The 20089-nt window shown below is 39.0% G+C and overlaps 1 protein-coding gene across 3 annotated transcripts; it reads right to left on the bottom strand.

Annotated features, from left to right (window-relative positions):
* Positions 1 to 5696: 5696 nt before the first annotated feature.
* On the bottom strand, positions 5697 to 19091 carry LOC121898295. 3 transcript variants are annotated; one of them, XM_042413273.1, is made up of 5 exons: positions 13496 to 19091; positions 12080 to 12313; positions 8644 to 8800; positions 7178 to 7307; positions 5697 to 6871 (listed from the first exon to the last, which is right to left on the bottom strand). In XM_042413273.1, the coding sequence occupies exons 1-5, from the start codon at positions 18778 to 18780 to the stop codon at positions 6684 to 6686; spliced, it is 5994 nt and encodes a 1997-aa protein (XP_042269207.1). In that variant the 5' UTR covers positions 18781 to 19091; the 3' UTR covers positions 5697 to 6683. The 3 variants fall into 3 exon arrangements, 2 of the variants coding, with proteins under 2 accessions (XP_042269207.1, XP_042269208.1); XR_006096410.1 differs by lacking the exon at positions 5697 to 6871 and having other exon boundaries at positions 7223 to 7307; positions 8476 to 8800; XM_042413274.1 differs by lacking the exons at positions 5697 to 6871; positions 8644 to 8800 and having other exon boundaries at positions 7257 to 7307.
* Between the last annotated feature and the right edge of the window lie 998 nt (positions 19092 to 20089).

Below are 20089 nucleotides of genomic sequence, written 5' to 3' on the forward strand. Positions count from 1 at the left end.
TATGTATGCCAAAGGTTTTACTGAAAGAAGAAAAAAGAAAAAGAAAAAAGGTTCAGCAGTTCAGACAATTATACAATTTACACATATTAAGGTTTTTTTAAGGCTTTGGGGTTTGTAGAATGCTGAATAGTTTTTATGTATTGTTGCATTTCATTTATAAGAAAATAAAGGTTTCCTGTTATAAAATGTACTTTTGTCAATGTGAAATTTTGTTAAGATAATAAAAAGATTTATGAGCCTCTAATGCTGTCTTTGTTCTGAACTGCAGACATCATAAGAACCAAACAGCACATCTTTGTATGGTAATGAAAATTGAAGAGAAATGTTAAACCGAGTATATCAGGCAAATTCTTTCCAAAAATAACACCATAAGAACAGCAGACATCTGTTTTAAATACTGTAAATCAGCAGCTCGTTGACATCATAGTGGAAATGATGAGAAACCACAGTGCACAGTGGTTAATCTGCAGCGCTGAGTGACCATCGTTGATCGCTCGCTCCCTCAGTCCTCAAAGGGTTGATTTTGCAAAGTTCACTTGGGTTTTTCAAAGAACTGGAACAACACTTGTCATGGCAGCGGGGATTCCCCCGAGGACAAGTGCCAAGGGGAAGTCAACGAGAGCATGTCAACAACTAATGAAACGCAGCCCTAGTATATGACAGGACAGTGTATGAAATGCTAGAGGGCTTTTAATATGAAATGGATACAGGAAGTGGCAGAATTCAGCTGACCAATGGCATAACCTCATCACTCAGTCAGTCACTAGCTCACTCAACCACAGACTTTCGGGTTTATAGGGTTTAGGTTTATAACACATACACAAGGAGGAAGTAAAAAAATAAAAACAATGGGTGTTACTATTTATAAAATAGCATTTACAGTTTCTTTGGGAAAAAAGAGAAGAAGTCAGAGAGAAAAGTCATTAAATCTATATAACAGAATTTGCCTCAAGGAACAAAAATAAAACTGAAATAAAACTACTGTAATTCATGAGAATTAAGGAAGGCTTGTCATGACCCGTAACAGTTATAAAGCACTTACAGTACAACTATACTTTTGCAAGTTTTGACCTCCTGGAATCTTTAAATTGTCTTTCTTTAGAAGTGTAACTCTTTCTTCTAGGTAATTCTTATCAGCAGATTCCTTTCTGTGATAAATGGACTCTCTGGATGGTTTGGACACTGATTGAAATGAAAGCTGGTCTCTGTGAATGGAAGTGATATCAAAGTGATTCTAAGGTAAGTTGCATAGATAGAGCTTTCTAAAGTATTGTGCCGACACAATAGGGACTACTCTGCTGTTATCAGGCAATGTCAGCTGGAGGACACAAATTTATTGTGTCTTTGTGGCAACAATTCCCCTGCAAAAAGGGTTGAAAATGAATGGGAAAATTACCACCAAGTCAAAATAAACTCATAAGGACATGGTGTACTTTGTTACCATTCAAATCTGTAAAATGGTGGGTAAATTGCTTTAAATTGTTTGGAATTTGACTTTAAGACTTAACATTGCTGGCAAAGCTCAAGCATTCATTGTGTGTGCATAAAGCTTCTACTGTGACACAAGCCAGCACTGGGCCTCGTTTCTCTTTTACTAATCACTTACAGTCAGTCTGGCTTGTTTTTCCTGCTCTGTTCAAGATGCAGAGACACAGGGAGAACAAAATGAGATTATATGCTTTTTTCCTGATTTCTACTAATAATAAATGCTTATTGTTTTCAACAGACAGCAAGAAGGAAGTTATTTTATTTGCATTATACTCACTGTCTGTCTGCACAGACAGACTGTTTTCAGTTAAAATGAGATAGTGCCTTTAAGTTAGATGGTCTGCCAGAACAGGTCATGTAACTCATTTAGCACGCTGTAAATTAATTGTAAATTAAATTGTAAATTTACCATTGCTACAGGCTGGCTTTGAGTGCCTGATGGTGTAGCAACTGTGATGTGTGTACTGCACCTATTTCAGTTCCCAGAGTGTCAAGACATTTATCACCTTCTACCTTGACTTCCTGTTAAGGTAGAGGGTGGATTTCATCTTTCTGCATCATTAAAGCAGACTGTTATTTGAGAGAAAAGGTTTAAACTGCCTGGCTTATGTGAGAGGATTACGGTAATAGGAAGCTCATTCAAGAAGATGAGGAAACAAAGATGTTTGCTATCACCTTCCCTTCTATTCCCACCTGCTGTTCAGTGTTATAAGGTCATCAGTTATATTTTACAACCACTGAACCCCCTTTATGGCTGAATTTATCTGTGGACATGAGGCAGTTTTGTTGCAATGTTAAAGAAAGAGACTCAGATATGTACATTTATAGACACACACACACACACACACATAAACATATTTACAGTATAGATATGTATATATAAATTGTTCCTGTGGGCCACGGGTAGCTTTGGCAGTCATATAAATATTTGGACCATCTCCCTTGGGTTTCTTCATTCGTAGCACATAGCACATTTGAATTCAATATGGTTCCTGCTGTGAACATGACGCAAATCTCCACTACAAACACACAATTGTGTGCAACCCTCACTGCATGGCCGTCTATCTCTCATTACCTCTGTCTTTCTCTAGCATTTATAAACTGTAAATATTAATGTGATTCATTAGGATTTTGGTCCATAATGTATGTCTCATGAGAGAGCAGCTACAGGTCAGGATTCTGCAGTCATTTCCTCTCTTATCCTATGCTCTGAGGTGACTCTTTGTTCAGGCTTTCATTTCTAAGACACAGTGAGAAATTTTTATTAATAATAATCCCACTTCAATGGGATTTCCCCACTCCCTGCTCCTTTTAAATATGCTGGTTTACACTGCAGGCCTGTGGTGGGGAGAGGATCACATCTGTGGGAGGATTTGGATTTAAGTCCCATGGTCTATATGTCTGTGTTGTCATCAGGCTGCAGGCAACCTAAATAGAAAGTGATGTAAACACATTACTTTACAAAGTTTTCATGATTACAGATTAATTATTTTGCAGTTTACTAATACACAGTGTGTCATTATGGTGGGCTGAAATATAAAAATATATGAGTAGAATAACCAATCATAAAAAACATGACAGAGCATCATCATTGATACAGAGTCGGTAATGGCACCATACAAGCGTTTCACAGCTACATAAAAACCTGTTATCATCAGTGTACACTGTGTCTGCATTGTCTACGGTGTTTTTATTGGCTACACTTCTTTAATTCAAGTGTCAACTCCTTGCAACATACTTTTCTCTAAGCACCCTAACCCTTCAACTCTCTCTCTCTCTCTATGTATGCGGGTGTGGTAATAGATGAATTTAACATTCACTGACAGCCATAGTTTCATGCTTCACTAACTCACACTATAATTTAGGACAGACTCCTGGATTGATGTTCCAATGAAAACCAGGCACTCGTGATCAGATTCCTGATAGGCTACCTGAGGGGAGAAGTCTATCTTCGTTGATGGAATTCACTTCTCGCAGCTCAGCCAATCGCATTAGCAGGCTCCACCATGCTGGGTAAGCTGACTGGCTGGAGCCAAAGGCTTTTCCGTTGCCCCTCATGTCCTCTAATAACTAACAAGCTTACATTCCGGTGTCTCTGATCCATCTTCTGTTAGCATAGAGGGTGCTAAACATAACCAAACAAAATTAAAGAGTGGGGGGCATTGAGGGGATTGAGTTGTCTAATCTACTATGTGCTGTGCTAAATGCTGGTGTACATACGCTGTCTGTTTCAGACATAAACATTAATTGGTTCCTTTGTATCTCTCAAGAGCATTGAATGTTTTATAATCAAATCCTTATCTTATGCTGATATTCTACCACTTGTATTTCTGCAGAATTATAAACATGCGAGGTACGTGAGAGATAGCAGAAACACAGTGAATCACGATCACTGGAGGCACAGGATGTCTTAGGATTTACTTGTGAGAATTAAGAATTTTATTATGATAATATATTATTCTTTGGTGCACTGGTTCACGTTTATGTATCATCTAATTTCGAAAACTTTCAAATGTATACCTCACTTTGTTTGTTAAATGAGGTATACAGTGCAGGTAAAATATCTGTTTTGATTTGCCAGGATAAAACAATGTTTTTAGGATAAAGTGTGCCTGCTGTGTGGACCTTAATTTAAAGTAGCCTCATTCATTTCTATGGTGATGAGGTTAAAATATATCTGAATTTGTTTCAGTTGAACATTCAGTTGCCAGTAGTAACCGCCTCTGACACAGTGCTATAGCAGTTTAACTAACATTGTTATTTTAAGCCTTTGTGTACAGTGACCAGACGTCCCAGTTTGTCCGGGATTGTCTGGTTTCAAGCTGGGTGTCCAGAGTCCCAACAAATATGTACCACACGTCTGAATTCAACACTGTTTTGTCTGTATGTATGTCAATCAATTGATGTGTCGTTGTTGCTAGCCTATGATGCTTGCTGCTCTTTCTGATAGAACCTGTCAATATGCTAACAGTTACTATCATGCCGAAGAGAGGGTCAGTCTTTTCTAGAGCTCCAGGAGGCTTACTCCTTCCTTTGTATAGTACCCAGCAACAAAAAAAGCTGTGTTCTGCAAACACTGCAAGACTACATTTTCAGCCACACATGGTGGAAATACCAATATAAAAGATAATATTAAGATGGCCAAACATAAGCGGTGGTTTCCATGAGAGCTGAGAGCTCCAGAAAAGAAACTGCAAAACTGCAAAAAAAGACTGCAAAACATAAAGTACCCGGTAATCTTCTTAAAAGTAACTTTCTTAAAGGCTCTCTCTTTATTTTTGTTATTATTAATGTTTTGATGTTTTAATCTTTTTAAACTCATGACCAGCTCATGGCATAGTGTTGTGAAGATGTTAGTTAAAGTTATTTTTACATTATAGCCTATAAAGTTATTTATAGGCCACAAAGAGTTTTGTACCTTGTTTTATTTTAAATAAATAAATAAGAAGCTGGCAAAGAATGTGTCACAGTTGGCTATTTAGGCGGCAGCCTACGCTTGTTCATGCTGGCAAATACCTTGGTGGATTTTGGGGGACAAAACATAATTTTTCATCTGCTGAGGTGCTATCCAAGGTGTTAAAAGATGCGCTTGGTAGATGTGCTAAGCTGAAATAATTGTCCCCCATACTGATGAAAATGCCTATGGTGCATGCATAAGTGCACACATGTGTGCATGCATGAATGTGCAGTACAATCAAGTCCCAATTTAAGGGTTAAAAAAATATGGTCACCCTACCTTTGTGACCAAGCAAAAGCATCTTTTATTTACTCGCAGATGTCCTTGTTGGAGCATTATCTGTCAGCGCTCTTTTTATTCTAGTTGTTTTGTGGTTGATTTGTAGTTTGTTAGCTAGATTTTTCTGTGAATGGTTTACTGCTAACTAAGCAGCTAGCTATTATACTAGCTGTCTAAAGCTAAGGCGTTGCTACTGCAACATACTGTTATTTACTGCTAACTGTTGATGTTATATAATTCACCCTTTTTCCTTTGACTCATGTGGACTCTGCATGTCCACAATGATGTTTGTGAATCCAGTTTCACTTGTTACTGTACTGATTCATTTTTACAATACCTTCAGTTTAACATTTGTTTATGATATCTCATCATTTTCTGATTTATAATCATTATGTCTGAATTTATTGCCCAATACTGTTTTCATAGTTTCACAAAAAAAACAAAAACAAAACTCAAAGCCCAACTGCTGCCTTCAATCTTTATTGGGAGTGGGTTTAGCTCTCTGCAGATTTGTGCACCTACATAGTACATGAACATAGTGAGGGCTGATGAATCATAGTGCTGACAATGTTAAGTAAATAATGACGATGTTGCAAGTAAATAATGTTTCACTGATAACTTAAAAATGGATAAAGAAAAACGGTAGAGATAATGCTAAGAGACAGCTTTTTCCATTGTATATTATTTCAATGCAGTGATTAAGGATTCAGGTCAGAGATTCACAGCATGAATTTAAGTCTGAGTCAATAATGATTAAGAATTCCTCATGATAGAGAGATCAAAACCACTGAAAAATCAGCTTCTTTTTCTGTAGAGGAACTACTTTATATATTTGTTCAATTATTAGATAGCAGTTAAGAATTCATGATTAAATATTTTACATCATTTTCAATTGGCATATTATGTTTACATGATGCTATACGATGATCAAGTCATTTGGTCTGGACATTTATGAAGAAAAACAACATTGCAGAAGGTGCTTGTGCGTTTTCTTGCAATAATAAATGAGCTAACCCATGAGAGACATTTTCTCTAAACAGTCCATCACAGAGGCTCGATATAACTGTCAAGCCACAAACATACATTATATTAAACTAGTATTAACAAGCTATCAATCTCAAAGTGGGATACAAAGAGTATTGATTTGTTGCCAGTGAGGGAAAATAAAAGGATCAAAGCAGCTTTTCTATTTGGGGATGGTGTTTATTTTCAGTGAATGATAATAGACTGCTCATGGTTAAGTGTGAAATTTGACTGCAACAGCTGTGTCACCTATGAGAGGAGGTGTGAATTGGATTGCTCCTCATCATCTAGTCTGGCCTATACCGGCTGATACGACTGGCCGCCTCTGCTCTATGGCTAATATGATTGACTGCTCACTGTCTGTTGACTAATGTAATTGTCTGCAGCTATTTTGGTGGGGACATGATCAGTGTAATTGGCAGCGGTTCCTCCTTGGTCACGGTAGGATCAAGTCACCTCCTCGGCACAGACAGCCACAGCAGGCTCTTGGTGGAGCTGCCGAGTGGAGCAGCCAGATTGCCCGGCGACGGTAGGCCAGCCACACCAGCAGCAGTGTAACTGTGACAAGAGAGGAGCCGACCACCAGGCTGACGATGACCAGAACCAGGTCCAGCTCTGATGGGTCTGAAAATCAAACAGACGAATAATGTGTCATGAGGTTACAGTCATGATTTGATTGTGCACTAAAACACTGTTTTCCATCTGCCTTCACTGCATTCAAATGTTTTTGATAATGTGTAGACTAACTTTACATGACAAACCTGTGAAGAGCTGTATGGCACAAACACCATTTAGCGATATAGCTCTTTTCCTCAATTGCTATAGATAAATGGCATGGTCATCTTTCATTTCCTGTTCTGCAGCATCTCTCGTGCATGCTCTGCTATCTCAGATCGATCGTTTTTGTTTTAAGGCACAGCTAATAATTACCTATATCCTTCGGGAAGGTAGAATTCTGCACTTCTTTCAACATGGGACCAAAGGATATGCGATTCCTGAGATTGGTGACAATAGCCTCTGGACCCTCTAAGGGAAATGCACTCCTCTGCTGAAGGCACTGCTATAAAAAGACAAGGGAAATATGTAGCATGTGAGAATGAAAAATGATAGAGTGGCTAAGAGGTAATTAAGTTTTTGGAAGAAGGATGGTGTTCCTGTTTATTATCAAAGACAGTGGAGAACAATGCACAGAAACAGTAATTGAAATAAAACAGGTGCACCTCTCTGATAAATATGTCTAAAACCTGTTTTCCTTTGTGGTATTTTTTTTCTGGATAAAAGGGAAGGGGAAGATGCATGTATTTCAAACAGAGAGCTGGAAACAGGATTTTAGTTTGAGAGCAACACTATGTCTTTTAATCTAAGCAGCCCACTCTGAGCTTGCACAGTTCAAACATGGTAGTTGAGGTATAATGTATAGCTCTTATGTAAATGAAATGTTCCAGAAAAATATTAAGCATGACATCAAGTGCTAAGAAAGAAACCATTTTTTTCAAAGAAAGAGGGAAAAAGTGAACGCCGTACTTAGACGCAGCTTGCAATCCTGTTTGAGTCATGCATTTTAGGCATCAGTAAGTCAAGTGCAAACACCTATCATGTATTTTAACTGACCCACTGCAAAAAAAATTGCTGGTCTTTAAGAAGCTTGCAATACTACAATAACAAACATGATGAGACTCTAGGAACATTACTGTTGAGAGCTGTTGAAGAACTCTACAAAGGCAGACATCAGAATGAGTCTCCAGAGTTTATCCTCTGCTTCACCTCCGCCCTCTAACACGTACTTGTCAGATGACTCACTTTTTCCCATTAAATCAAAAGCCTCATTCCCACAACAACAGGAGACAGCAGTTGGTATCAGAGCATCAGCATCCGTTGTTACTCTGCAAGTTTTATTCTGTAACTTTTCAAAGACCTTATCTGACCTTCAGTTTGCATAATGACATGATAAATATTTTAGACTATGTGTGTTTGGCTGTCAGCCTCACTTCAGTAGTCCTTTTTCAGTACATCTCACTCTTTCCACATTTAGAAAACACTTCTTACACCTATGGCAGGATATTTATTTATTTTTTATTTATTTATATCAGACTACACTCCCCCCACTCCCCTCTTTTCACTTCTGATCCAGGAAAATAATTTATCCTCTTGCTTGCAAACAATCCTTCCTCTCCTCTGTTTTTCATCACATATGGAGTCATTTACCTCTTCACCAGTTGCACACTCACCTTGCTCACCCTTCTTTCTCGGATCCCCAGCCCATTTACACCTGCCTGTTCGCTCCTCGTCTGTCTCTCTGTTTTCACAGTGTCACACCCCGCGTCACAAAATTTAAATCACTCTCAGCTGCTCATTCTCTCATCCACTCGCATTCATTACAGCCACTGCAGTCTTACCCTTTCACAGTCAGAGTGGTTTCTCAGGCAGACACTGAGATCACAGTGTAGGTACACTACTGAGTAATTAATCATTTGGAAGAGACTGATGGTGAAGCTGGCACTGGTTGACAGGGCACTGGGCAGCAGCGTGATCCCAGCTGGCTGTGCTGCTAACCTGAGGCACCAACACAAACACACAATAAAACCTTAGCAGTCATTTCATTTCCCCTCAAATGAAACTGTAAAATGCTTAGGGAAAATGTTAAAACTGAGAATATCCTGCAGGTAAAGTCTTCATACAGAGCTGCACTGATCAATAAACATGAAAGCAGAAAAAAACACAGACCAGCTTGCTATCAATATTTTAAATTGAATTGAGCTGAAAGCTTAAGAGAAAAGAAATCATGTTAGGTAAAGGTCAGCTTTCCCTTAGTATCATTACTCATGTTGCATAATGTTAATAATATATGTGTAACTTGAATTCAGCATTATCATTTATTTAAATCGATAGACCTGAAAGGGGGCTCGAGCCCCTGCCCATTTGGCCTCTGAGAGAGAAAATGTCCCTTTTGTGGGGTGTTTTTTTTTTTTTTTAATAAATAAATTCCTGTTATTCCTGCTACTTCCAGCGTTTCTGAGTGTAGCTGACAGATAATTTATATTAGATGGCCTATATGTTAGTTTTAATAGTTTACCATAAGGTAAAGTGATTGTAGTTGAAAGAACTCAGTAGTAGTTATACATTTGTGAAAAGGGTTTGCATCTTTATCCCCCACAAGCTACAAAATAACAACAATATGATACATTTAAGAAATACAACAAAATTAAGCACATTTGCCTCCTTTCTGTAACAAGCAGCCAATGAGGTGCATTCAATGTTAACTAAGTTAATCTGAGTTTCTAGTGTCAAATTGATCTGCATTAACTATACTCAGCAGTGATGTTGCCATTGTGTTTGTGTTGTTAATGTCAGAAATTAAAGTAACACCTAGTGTATGATTACATGTACAGTGAGCATATATATTTCCTTTCTTTGTATTTTATGTGTTATCTTTGTTCAACAGGTGAATATCTGAGTAAAGACAGTGGATCCACCTATATTTACATGAATGTTGAATGTTAAATGTTTACTAAATGTCATTATATATTTAGGAAAATGGTTAAATTCAAGCACTCTTTTCAGTATTTTTGGAGGGAGGGAGCGAGGGAAGAGATGAAGGAATGTTAACTGTTAAAATCTTTTATAAACTAGTGTCTAATACACCTGATCTAAAGCTAATGTGTTGCTTTTTAGAATTGTGGCTTAAATGCATGAAGTCTCAGTATTATGATATGATATGTGAATTATATTAAACTAATTTGTTGGTACATAGTAATAGTATCTTAGCCATACAATATCAGCATCTTCTTATTGCCCATATTTACTGAAGCAGTTATGCCCTCTATGGAGAGGTGGTAAGAGACGAATATAGAGGCGAGAGAGGCAGCCATGCAGCCAGAGAAAGTATATCCTTGTCAGCAGTTTTAAGCCGAACTTCTGCAAGTGAGGATGTCAGTCAGAGGGCTACAGTGGGTAAGAGTTGGGCTGGTTAACATGTGAGGAGAATTTACTGAAATATACTTCATTTCTTTGCATGTATCATCAATTAACTGTCATGTAGCAGCGTTTGAACCAACCTCAGTCATGGGTTTGTTTTAAAACATACATTTTGATATCAATGTCGCAAAAGTAGTCATTCTGAGCATATATTTATTTATTTGCAAAAATCGCCTTTTATGAATTTGGGCCTCTGCCCCTCTAACATCCTGTGCACAGTTTTGATTAACAAGTAGTGATTTGCTGTAAATGTGCATTTATGACCACTAGCCTCCGCTTTAAAACAATGCAAGCATGACGATAGAGAAACAAGCCTATCTGTCTGTAGAGTTGTCTTTAGTGTTTGACAAACATTAGCAAAATAACTGATGACAAAACACATTAAGAACTGCATTGATTGCACAGACGGGGGCATCCTCATTAGACAAACTACTTCAGAAAACACCAGAGAACACCAGTGGCAGCTAACGATTGTGCGGTAATTATTAAAAAGTCCACTGAAAGCGCTGCATTTTCCATATACGTCACACAGATGTTTATGGGCTTAATGAATGAACAAATTAATGAATTATCATTATTTACATTGTCCTTTTTACAGCAGAGCCATCTCTAAGACACATTGCAAACACACACTAAAACAGGCAATGTTGTCTGTTTAACAGGCATGTGTCATATGAGGAAAATGTAGGCTGTGCCTCAGCCTCACACTCAGGATGATAGTGAAGATGAAAATGAAGACATAGATGACTAGAAGAGTTGATTCAGTAGATTCACATGATGGGAGCAAAGTGATTCACATGTTTAGTTATTTTAGAGTTATTTTTGGCATAGGTTTATTTTATAAATAATTTAAAACCAATACATAGCCTAGATGAGACATGGGATTAAAAACATGCTCACTCTTCAAATAACCTTGTGTATTTTTGTTGAATAAGAGTGCATTTATATTTCTAATAAAAGAATACATTAACCATCTTTGTGGCATGCCTTGATAAACCTTACAGTGAAAGTGTCAATAAATAAATAAAGATTAATAAATAAGGTCAAATGATTCTTAACTACAAAAGTTCTGATCAGTCAGGAATATGCTGGTTTTAAACAGCTAGTTACAGACTGTGTGGGCTAGAAGCCTATTTCTCCTTTACAATAATTCATTACATGTTTACAATCGGTAGGCAAACTCATTAAAATATGCAATAATTAAGATCAGTTCATATGATGGAGTAGTGGCTACTCCATATCTTTGTGGAAAGCCCTGCTATTCACATTTGACATATTTTAGAATTTGTTTATTCATTCATACCGCTCCCTCTCTAACTCTGCAGGAGTACGTTGAATTTCTACCCATCTGAGTGAAGCTGGTTCACAGTGATAACAACCATCAACCTACAGCAGTCCTCTGTTTACTGAGCAGATAATATTCTGCTTTTAAAAATGTACCTGCAACTCTAAGCATTGATATGAATTATGCCCACAATGTTTTTCTCGTAAACATGTTTGTAAGGCATTACAGTCCAGCAAGGTTGTATTAAGGCTGTTACAAAGGTTGAAGACCTGCATTATTCATGGATGTGTTTTTATATGTTTATAAAAAACAAAAGTCAGGATTTTACCATTTTCTTTGAAAACCTCAATGCAAGGTCTACCATATGATGCAGCATATGAAAGAAAAATATTGCAAAACCCCTGTATTTGCTGACTCTGCTCATCTTCATTCAGCTTTTTTACTACTGAAAAATACATTTTCTAGGCTGCCTTTTTACCTTGAAATGAAAACACATCATAAAAGACTAAAATCTTTTCCCAGTCACCTACAATATGTGTGGACCCATGAGTATTCCAGACTTTCCTTTGTACCTGGAGAAGAGGCAGCAAGTGGAGCTGGTGAGGTTGGGCTGGATGGTGGGGGACAGACAACAGGAGGTGACCTCAAGGTTTATCTGACTGTTGTTTGTCTTCAGGTTGATAACCACTCTGAGATTCCCCAGGGCAGGCACGGCATCGCCAGGCTCGACACCTCTCTCCAGGTTCAGACTCATCTCTGCGGTGTAGTTCCCACTGCCACACAGGTCTTCTGAAACTTCTGTTACTCTGGTAATAGATTCATATTATTGCAGTTTGCCAGAAAAAAAAACAAGATATGTCTCAGTGAAACTTTACTGAAATGACTCACAATTATTTTCATTATCATTGATTCATTTTGTCAATGAATTGATTAAATGTTTTGTCCATAAAATGTCAAAATAGTGAAAAATGCAGATCACAATGTGTGTAAAGCTTAAGATGAGATCATATAATGTCCTGTTTTTTCTGACCAACTCTCCAAACCTGAAATCTTACTATCACATAAGATGTAGAAAAGCAGCATATCATCACAATTTAGAGGCTGAAACTAGTGACTGCCATTTTTACTTACTAGTACAACACTACAAAGGAGCATTCCAGTGGTTTAACATGTTGTACGCCACGAGCTACATAACAAATTACACGCTTTCCTTTAATGCTGACTATGGCCCAAAATAGATGGGTTTTAAAAGTTTTAGATTGATGTCATACCTTCCTGGCATTAATTTCTTTTCAATCATTTTGCTGCACTATGAAAATCGACTTCAGAGAACTGAAACTTGCCTGAGACAGGTAATCCATCACAGTGAACAATTTGACTGTCTGTATCTTTTATCAAAGTTGAGCAGGCACTGTTCTGAAAACTGTCCTCAAACTCCCCATTGGTGAATTTAAGGATGCTCTTATATCTGACAATTCAGATTTGGCTGCCAAACAGCATCGTCTTCAATGCAAACAAGACTCTATATGATGTACAGCCATGCTAGTGGCTCTGTAAGGCTGCAGGCCTACTTATTATTTAGGCACAGCAGTGTTCTGAGCTAAATGCTAAGGTAATGCTAATATGCTCACAATATCAATGCTAACATGCTGATGTTTAGCAGGTGTAATGTTTAGCATGTTCACCATCTTAGTTTAGTGTATTATGCTGCTAATTAGGATCAAACACTATAAACATTATAGCTGAGACTGATGTGAATGTCTTTAGTTTTGCATGTGATTGGTCATAAACCAACACTGGATAAAATTATAAATGTGACCTGCTCATAACTGTATTACTATGTGACAATATTAATATAGGAAAAAGTAAACATGACAAAATGTTGTGCTGTGATTACCTGCCCAATAGCATAGTGTAACTCATGCAAAACCACCAGTAATGGTTCTTTAATGGTAATGTGTAATTAATTGGATACAAGGTAAGATTACCCAGAGAGATATAGATGAGATGAGGCCCTTCTCCTGTGTTGCAGTCTCAGTAGCTCTGATTCAGACTTCTGCTCCAGCAGTAATAGCCTGTGCCCAGACTCTTGAACTGCCATCTCTCCTTTAACCATATTACGAGCTGACCTGTTGGCATTTTGTGCCTCAAATATCTCAGCTTTGGCTGTTCCTCTATTTAATTGCGTTTTTGTATTTTTTTCAGTGAACAGTGTGTGCTCAGTAGTCTTTTCAGTGGTCTGTACAGTAGTTGCTTCAGGTTCAGATAAAGTGACCTCTGTTGCAATAGCCTCCTGAGTGTCAGAGGTCTCTCTGTGAGAGTTTCTTTGTGTTTTTTTCTCTACAAACTGAGCCTGCTCAGGTGTCCCACGTCTCGCCAAATGATCTGTTTCAACACGTAATCTCTGTGTTTTTGTTGAGGGTCCATTTGTCATACTCTTGGCTTTTTTTGTCATAGTCTCATCAACAATGACATGATCAGATTTAGTGGTGACTGGTGAAAGGGCTGTGCTGTCGAGGTTGGTGGCCTGTGGTGAAGTATTTCCAGGTACAGGACAGTCAGTGCCACAGTTGCCATTCTCTGGTTTTGTGTCAGGAGTCTGCACTGCATTAAAATGATCTCCCCCACTATCAGCCTTTGTTTTATACATTCTCTCTCGAGTGGTATGATCAATCTCACCTGCTCCAATTGTTGTTTTAGTGGTCCCACCTGATGTAGCACAGCCAATTGTCTTACAGCTGGTTTTATTAATAATCTCTGGAGGCAAGATCCCTGTAGGTGGTACAGAATCAGTCACAGCTCCAAGTATCACTTGACTTATTGAGGTCTTTTCAGGTAATGTATGCTTCTTATGTTTGTCTGCACTGTCCAGTGTATGTGCTGCAAAAGTCTTTTTAGACAGAGCATAATAAGCTTCAAAAGCACTCTTTGTTGTCAGAGCTGTTTTGATGTATTTAAATGATGAGCATCCAACTCTTTTAACCACAGTAGGTGTTGTTTCATGTGCCCCTCCAGCTATGTGGGTAGCCTTTAACACAGATGCTTGAATGCCCAGCTCTGAGTCATTGATAGGACGAATTATTGCAATCATGCCAGGTGGGGCATGCTGGCTTTGTTCGATAACTTGTCCAGACATTTCATGCTCAGGCTGCTCCACACTCTGTGTTTCTGTTGTGTTTTTTCTTTTCACAGCAGGGGTGAGCTTGCCAATAGTGGGAGCTGAGGGAGGCTCTCTCAGTGACAAAGCCTCAGTATGACTATTGGAGTGTACCATATGCTCAGCATGTGCAGCCTGAGATGACTTTTCAATAACAGCTTGCACATTCTCACTAGTGGTCACTGCTGATTCATGAGCTTCTGTGGACACTCTAAGACCGCTTATGCTAGCAGTTGGTGCCAAAGACACATAATCATTGGTTCTAGTAGTGGTCATCTGGAATTGAGAGGTAATATTCAATATCCGGTCAGAAATCTGCTGTGTGGATATATTGGGGACCTTAAGGTCAATTCCAACAGGCAGAGTGCTGACAGAGCCATGTGGTGTGGAGGGATCATGTTGCTTTTCAGGTGCTTTTGCTGCATGATGCTCCATATCATAAATAGTATTGTTAGTCACATCATTAGTCTGTATTTTGGGTATTTCAGGCTGACTGTCTGACTCAACAAATACTGTGGTGCCAGCTTGATCATTTGCATCAAGCACAGGTGTAGCAAAATCATTTGTAACAGGCGCAACATGCTCATTTGATGCCTGCACAATCTTGTGGGCGGTCTCAAATGCAAATGTGATAGTATTTGTTTCTTTATCACCTTCTAACTGGGACAGATGATGAATATTTTGGAGGGTTGTTTTCACTGCACTGTTGGACGGGTCACTGTGGTTATTCTTGTTAGTGTTTTTTACCGCTGGTTTCTCAGTCTGTATTAAAGACAAAGAGTTGAATTCATCAGCGTTATTAGCATGGTATTTACTCCTCCCAATTGTTTGTGCTATAAAAGAGGAACTGTTGTTCTCATCACTGTTCTCTGCCATTTGCTTTGTGATTGCATCTGAATGTTTCACCGCAAAGGTCACCATAGTTTGCACACTGTCATTCTCCTCAATTTGATTTGTCTCATCAGCAGTCCCTAACAAGGACTCAGCATGGGCACGTCCACTATTTGCATATACAGCGTTGGAGTTTGCCCTCAATATTTCTTTTTCTGAGGTTGATCTTGTTAGCCTCGTCGGGCTATAGGTGCCAGGTAAACTGTCACCTCCAAACAGCATGAGATTTAGCAGTGGTGACATGCTGCTGAGAGGAAATTGATTGTTTTTTGCTTTAGGGCTCATTGATGCCATTAGGGTCTGTACAGATCTCTGCTCGTTATCAGCAGCAGGAGCATGCAAAACATCTGAACAGGCTGTCTTCTCTGACAATTTAAATGAGCACGGCTGGCCTGAAGTCATGTCAAAAGAGGAGGAGGACTGACTTATCTCAGGGGCAGACTGCCCTTGGTGAGGCTGTTGCTGGCCATTGGACATGTGGGCCTCAGATGACAAGGCTGCTGCTGTGGGTGGCCTGGTAGATGAGTCATTATACATCCGCTGGGACAGATTCACTGAAGTAGATATATTTACTTCTTCATTCATGTTTGAGGTTAAATGGTCCTTGACACCGGATTCAAATACATGTGCTGGTATAATGTGTTCCACTCGCTCGCCCTCATTCGTGGTCCGTAAAAGTGAATTTGGCTCCGAAACTGAAGTACTAAATTTATGCCTGTGATCTGAGATGCTGTAAATAATTGATACATTGAGAGTAGAACTATTTACTGTAAAGTGGGGCTTAGCACTCGGCAACCCGCTTGTGATTGCCAATCGTGGGGTGGTGAGTGACAACATATTACTAATACTCTTTAGTTCAGAGTGAGCTGATTTAGTTTCACTCTGATGTGCAGCAATTGGCTTCAAGGTTCCGTGAAATTTTGAAGTGCTAACTTTAAATGGCTTTGGGTCCGTTTTCGGAATGACAGTCACAGAAAATGTAGCCTCAACAACTTTGTTCCGAGTACTTTCTTTAGTAAGTGAAGCCGTTGCCTCACGCGTTGTAAGCATGGCCCTGTGGCTTGACGAATGAGGTTTAATTTGTGTGTGTGACTCTTTAAGAAGAGATGTCATTCTTGACACTTCCGGGCTCTCAGATCCCAGAGTTGAGTGTTGTAGTCTGTGATTGCTTGTCACTTTGTAGGGAAATGGCATATATTTCATTTCCACTATTTCTGCTTTTTTTTCATCCAGATGAATGCCACTGTGCTCAGTGGCTCCCAACTGTTTAATCAAACTGTGGCCGGAGGACAGGTTTGTAACAGTGTGCCCTTCATCTCTGTTACGTTCTTTAGAATTAGTAGTATATCCAAAGGGAACATATGTCGTTTGTTTAATGTCTTCCTTGTTCACTGTAACTTTTCTTCCAGCCTCTTCTCCCTCCTCTGTCAAAGACACTCTCTGCTTTTCAGCTATAGACTCCTCATCCTTGGTTATGTTTTCTCCATCTCTGCTGGTATTCTCTGTATTTGTTTCAGTCATACCATTTCTTTTAGCTTTTTCTTTGTCCATTATTTCCACTTGTCTTAGATCTTCGTCTTTTCGACCTCCATCTTCCTCTCTACTTGTCTTGGCCTCGTGTTGTTTCATTTTGTCCTCCTCTCTGCCTGCATTTTGATTTATCGCTATCACAGTAGTAATTATCTTTTCTTGTTTACTGCTTTCAGTCTTATCTGATCTAAGTAATTCCTCTCCTCTGTTCCCCAACTTTTCATCATTCCTTGTCTCCTGTTTTTGTTGCAACTTTTGTATGTCTTTAATTTCTTTGTCCTCATATTTGGCGACTACAGTCACCATCTGCTCATTTCTATCTCCCAGCTTCAGATTGTGTACTATTAGTGACTCTCTGATTAAATCCCTGTTATATTTTACAAAAGACTGGGGTGTTGGTGCCACACGGTTATCATTTCCAACATCAAAAGTGATTTTTGATTGACTCCCTAAAAGTCTGCTCATTGTCAGACTCTCAGAGAATGACTTTGTTGATCGCGTTGTCAACATGGAAACATAATCATCAAAGTCCTGTCTTGATTCTGAGAGAAACAACTTCCCAGGCACAACGACTTTTTTCATTGTGAAGGTTGGAGTAGGTGTTTTTTCCATAACTGGTATGTTCACCGTTCCTGAGGGATGAACAGAAGCCTGTTTAATCATGCTGTTTACAGTGCTAGGCGTATGAGGATCTTGCTTATCTGTCAGTTGTCTCACTGTGGTTATAGTTGCAAATTTGATGGAAGAATCCCCAGGTAACAAAGTCAATATGGGCTCTTTCTTGTGAGAGCTTGGTTTAACAGGCATTTGGCCACTAAATACAGAGTTCAAAGAATCTGCTCTTCCTGTCAGAGAGAGAGATTCAGGATTTTCGACTGCAGAAGTGTTTGGCTTACTAAGTCTGAAGGGTGTAATTACACTATGGGCTTCAATCAAACTCATTCTTGTAGTTGGATGTGATGCAGTGCTGTGATCACTACCTTCTGGAAGAACACTTTTCTGACTGTTTTGGGGAGCTTTAGAGATGCCAAGCATATTTCTTACAGTGGGACGGTTTGAAGCATCGTTGTTATTCTTACTGAAATAGATTAGTTTTGACTGTGTGTCCCTGATGCTCACCTCTTTACCGAACATCTCTTGATCTCCATTTTTTACCGATTTCCTTACAGTATAAAGTGACTTTGATGAGTGATAAAGTGCCGTGGTTGTTGAGATCGGTCTCTCTGCAACAAAGGTTTCACTAGGATAGGTGTGCCCTGATTGTTTCTTGGTGTCTTTTTGTGATTCTGACGATATCTCAGAATGAGGTCGTGTGTCAAACTCAGCTGTTCCTGTATCTGAGAAAAAAGATCTGATATGGGAATTAATCAAAGTGCTTTGACTATGATTTACAGTTTTACTGAAGGATGAAGGAGGAAATGTCTGATGGTGAACCATTTTTTCCGTCACACTAACACTGGACCGCATGGTAATGTTTTGGTGACTTTTGTCTTTGCTCAGTATTTTTTCTCGTTGTCCAATTGACTGTTGCTGTAAACTCTGTAATGAGGTTGGAAATTGATTGAAATCTAAAGGAAGACTGTCTCTACTAAGAGGGTCTGAGGAGCCATCAGGTGACAGTGGAGGCAGAGCCACAGGTTTCTCAGTGGACACCTCTCTTCGATCTTTCCGGCAGGTCAAACACAAGTTTGTCATGATGTTTCCTCTTACTGAATCTTCTGCTGTATTGTTTTGGAAGATGGATGGCAAAGTACTGAACAGATACTCATTTCTTCCAAGGTTTGAAATCCCCTTTTCATCCTTGCCTTGAGATTGTTTTTCATCATTGTCATTACGCTGCACAGCCAGGTTATCAATTACATGAGGGTGAGGTGTGGGTAGGACAGGAACTCCCAGCCCTCCGTCAGCAGATGTGAGTGTAATAGAGTCAGTGTTTCTCTGATTCCTGTTATCAAGCAGAGTGTGAAGCCAAAGAGAGGCTTTCACTGCATCTGTGGACAAATGGACCCCTGGCTCGGACGTGCCATTCACCATTGATTCAAATGCAGCTTGTGTAGAAGAGAAAACAATCTTCTCATAATTAGAGATCAAGGGGATTTCTGATCCAGTGTGAATCATCATAACTGATGGATTGTCTCTCATTGATGTGAGAGAGTTTTGCCCAGTTCTGGAAACAAAACGTTCTTTGCTCGGTGAAATTACAGCCAATGCTTTTGTGATATTTGTTCCCTCATAAGGTGGCACTGGTCTTGTGTCAGACAAGATTGCCCCTGGAAACTTGGCAGTCACTGCCAATGCAGTGTGTCGAAATGTATTCTCTTTAGGTATTGCTTCTGTGCCATGGCCAATTGTGTTTTCCTTTTTCAAAAGCCAATCTTTTGTGACAGTTGTGCCTTTTATTTGTTCTGTGTGGTAACCTTGGAAATCTTCTTTATTGGCCCTGACTGCAAACAAAAAAACAAAACATGTCACTCAAATTTCCTCCTGGAAGGCGTCTTTCCTAAAAGTATCAGAGTAAAGATAAATTGAGAATAACTAAGACTGTAAATCCATACTGTACCTTCAAATGCACCGTACCACATTTGAGGAGTTCATTATAGTTTTGCATTATTTTCGACATTAACACATTAGTCACAGTAATTTAAAATGGTTGTGCCAGTGCTATTTGTTAGGTTGCAAGATCCAAATGTTGCAAAATATTTTCAGTTTATTGTGTCCGGCAATAATTATGTTGATACACTGTATGTTGTAGGTAACAGAGGGGCTGATATGTGAATTATGCCAAATAAATATATCAGGATATCCACTGATATTCAACACATATGCAACTTGTGCATCACTGGTGGCCCAGAAACTACAGATAGAATTGAGCTTTTAGGTACAATAAATGTATTGTGCATTGTCCTAGTTAACCTGTTAAACAACACTGTCCGATCCATGGGTACAGCATCACTTATACAGGACCATTTATACTGATTCTGACTTTTTGGTTGTACAGTTTGAA

Source organism: Thunnus maccoyii, chromosome 6, assembly GCF_910596095.1.
Source record: "Thunnus maccoyii chromosome 6, fThuMac1.1, whole genome shotgun sequence".
In the NCBI taxonomy this organism is placed as follows: Eukaryota; Metazoa; Chordata; class Actinopteri; order Scombriformes; family Scombridae; genus Thunnus; species Thunnus maccoyii.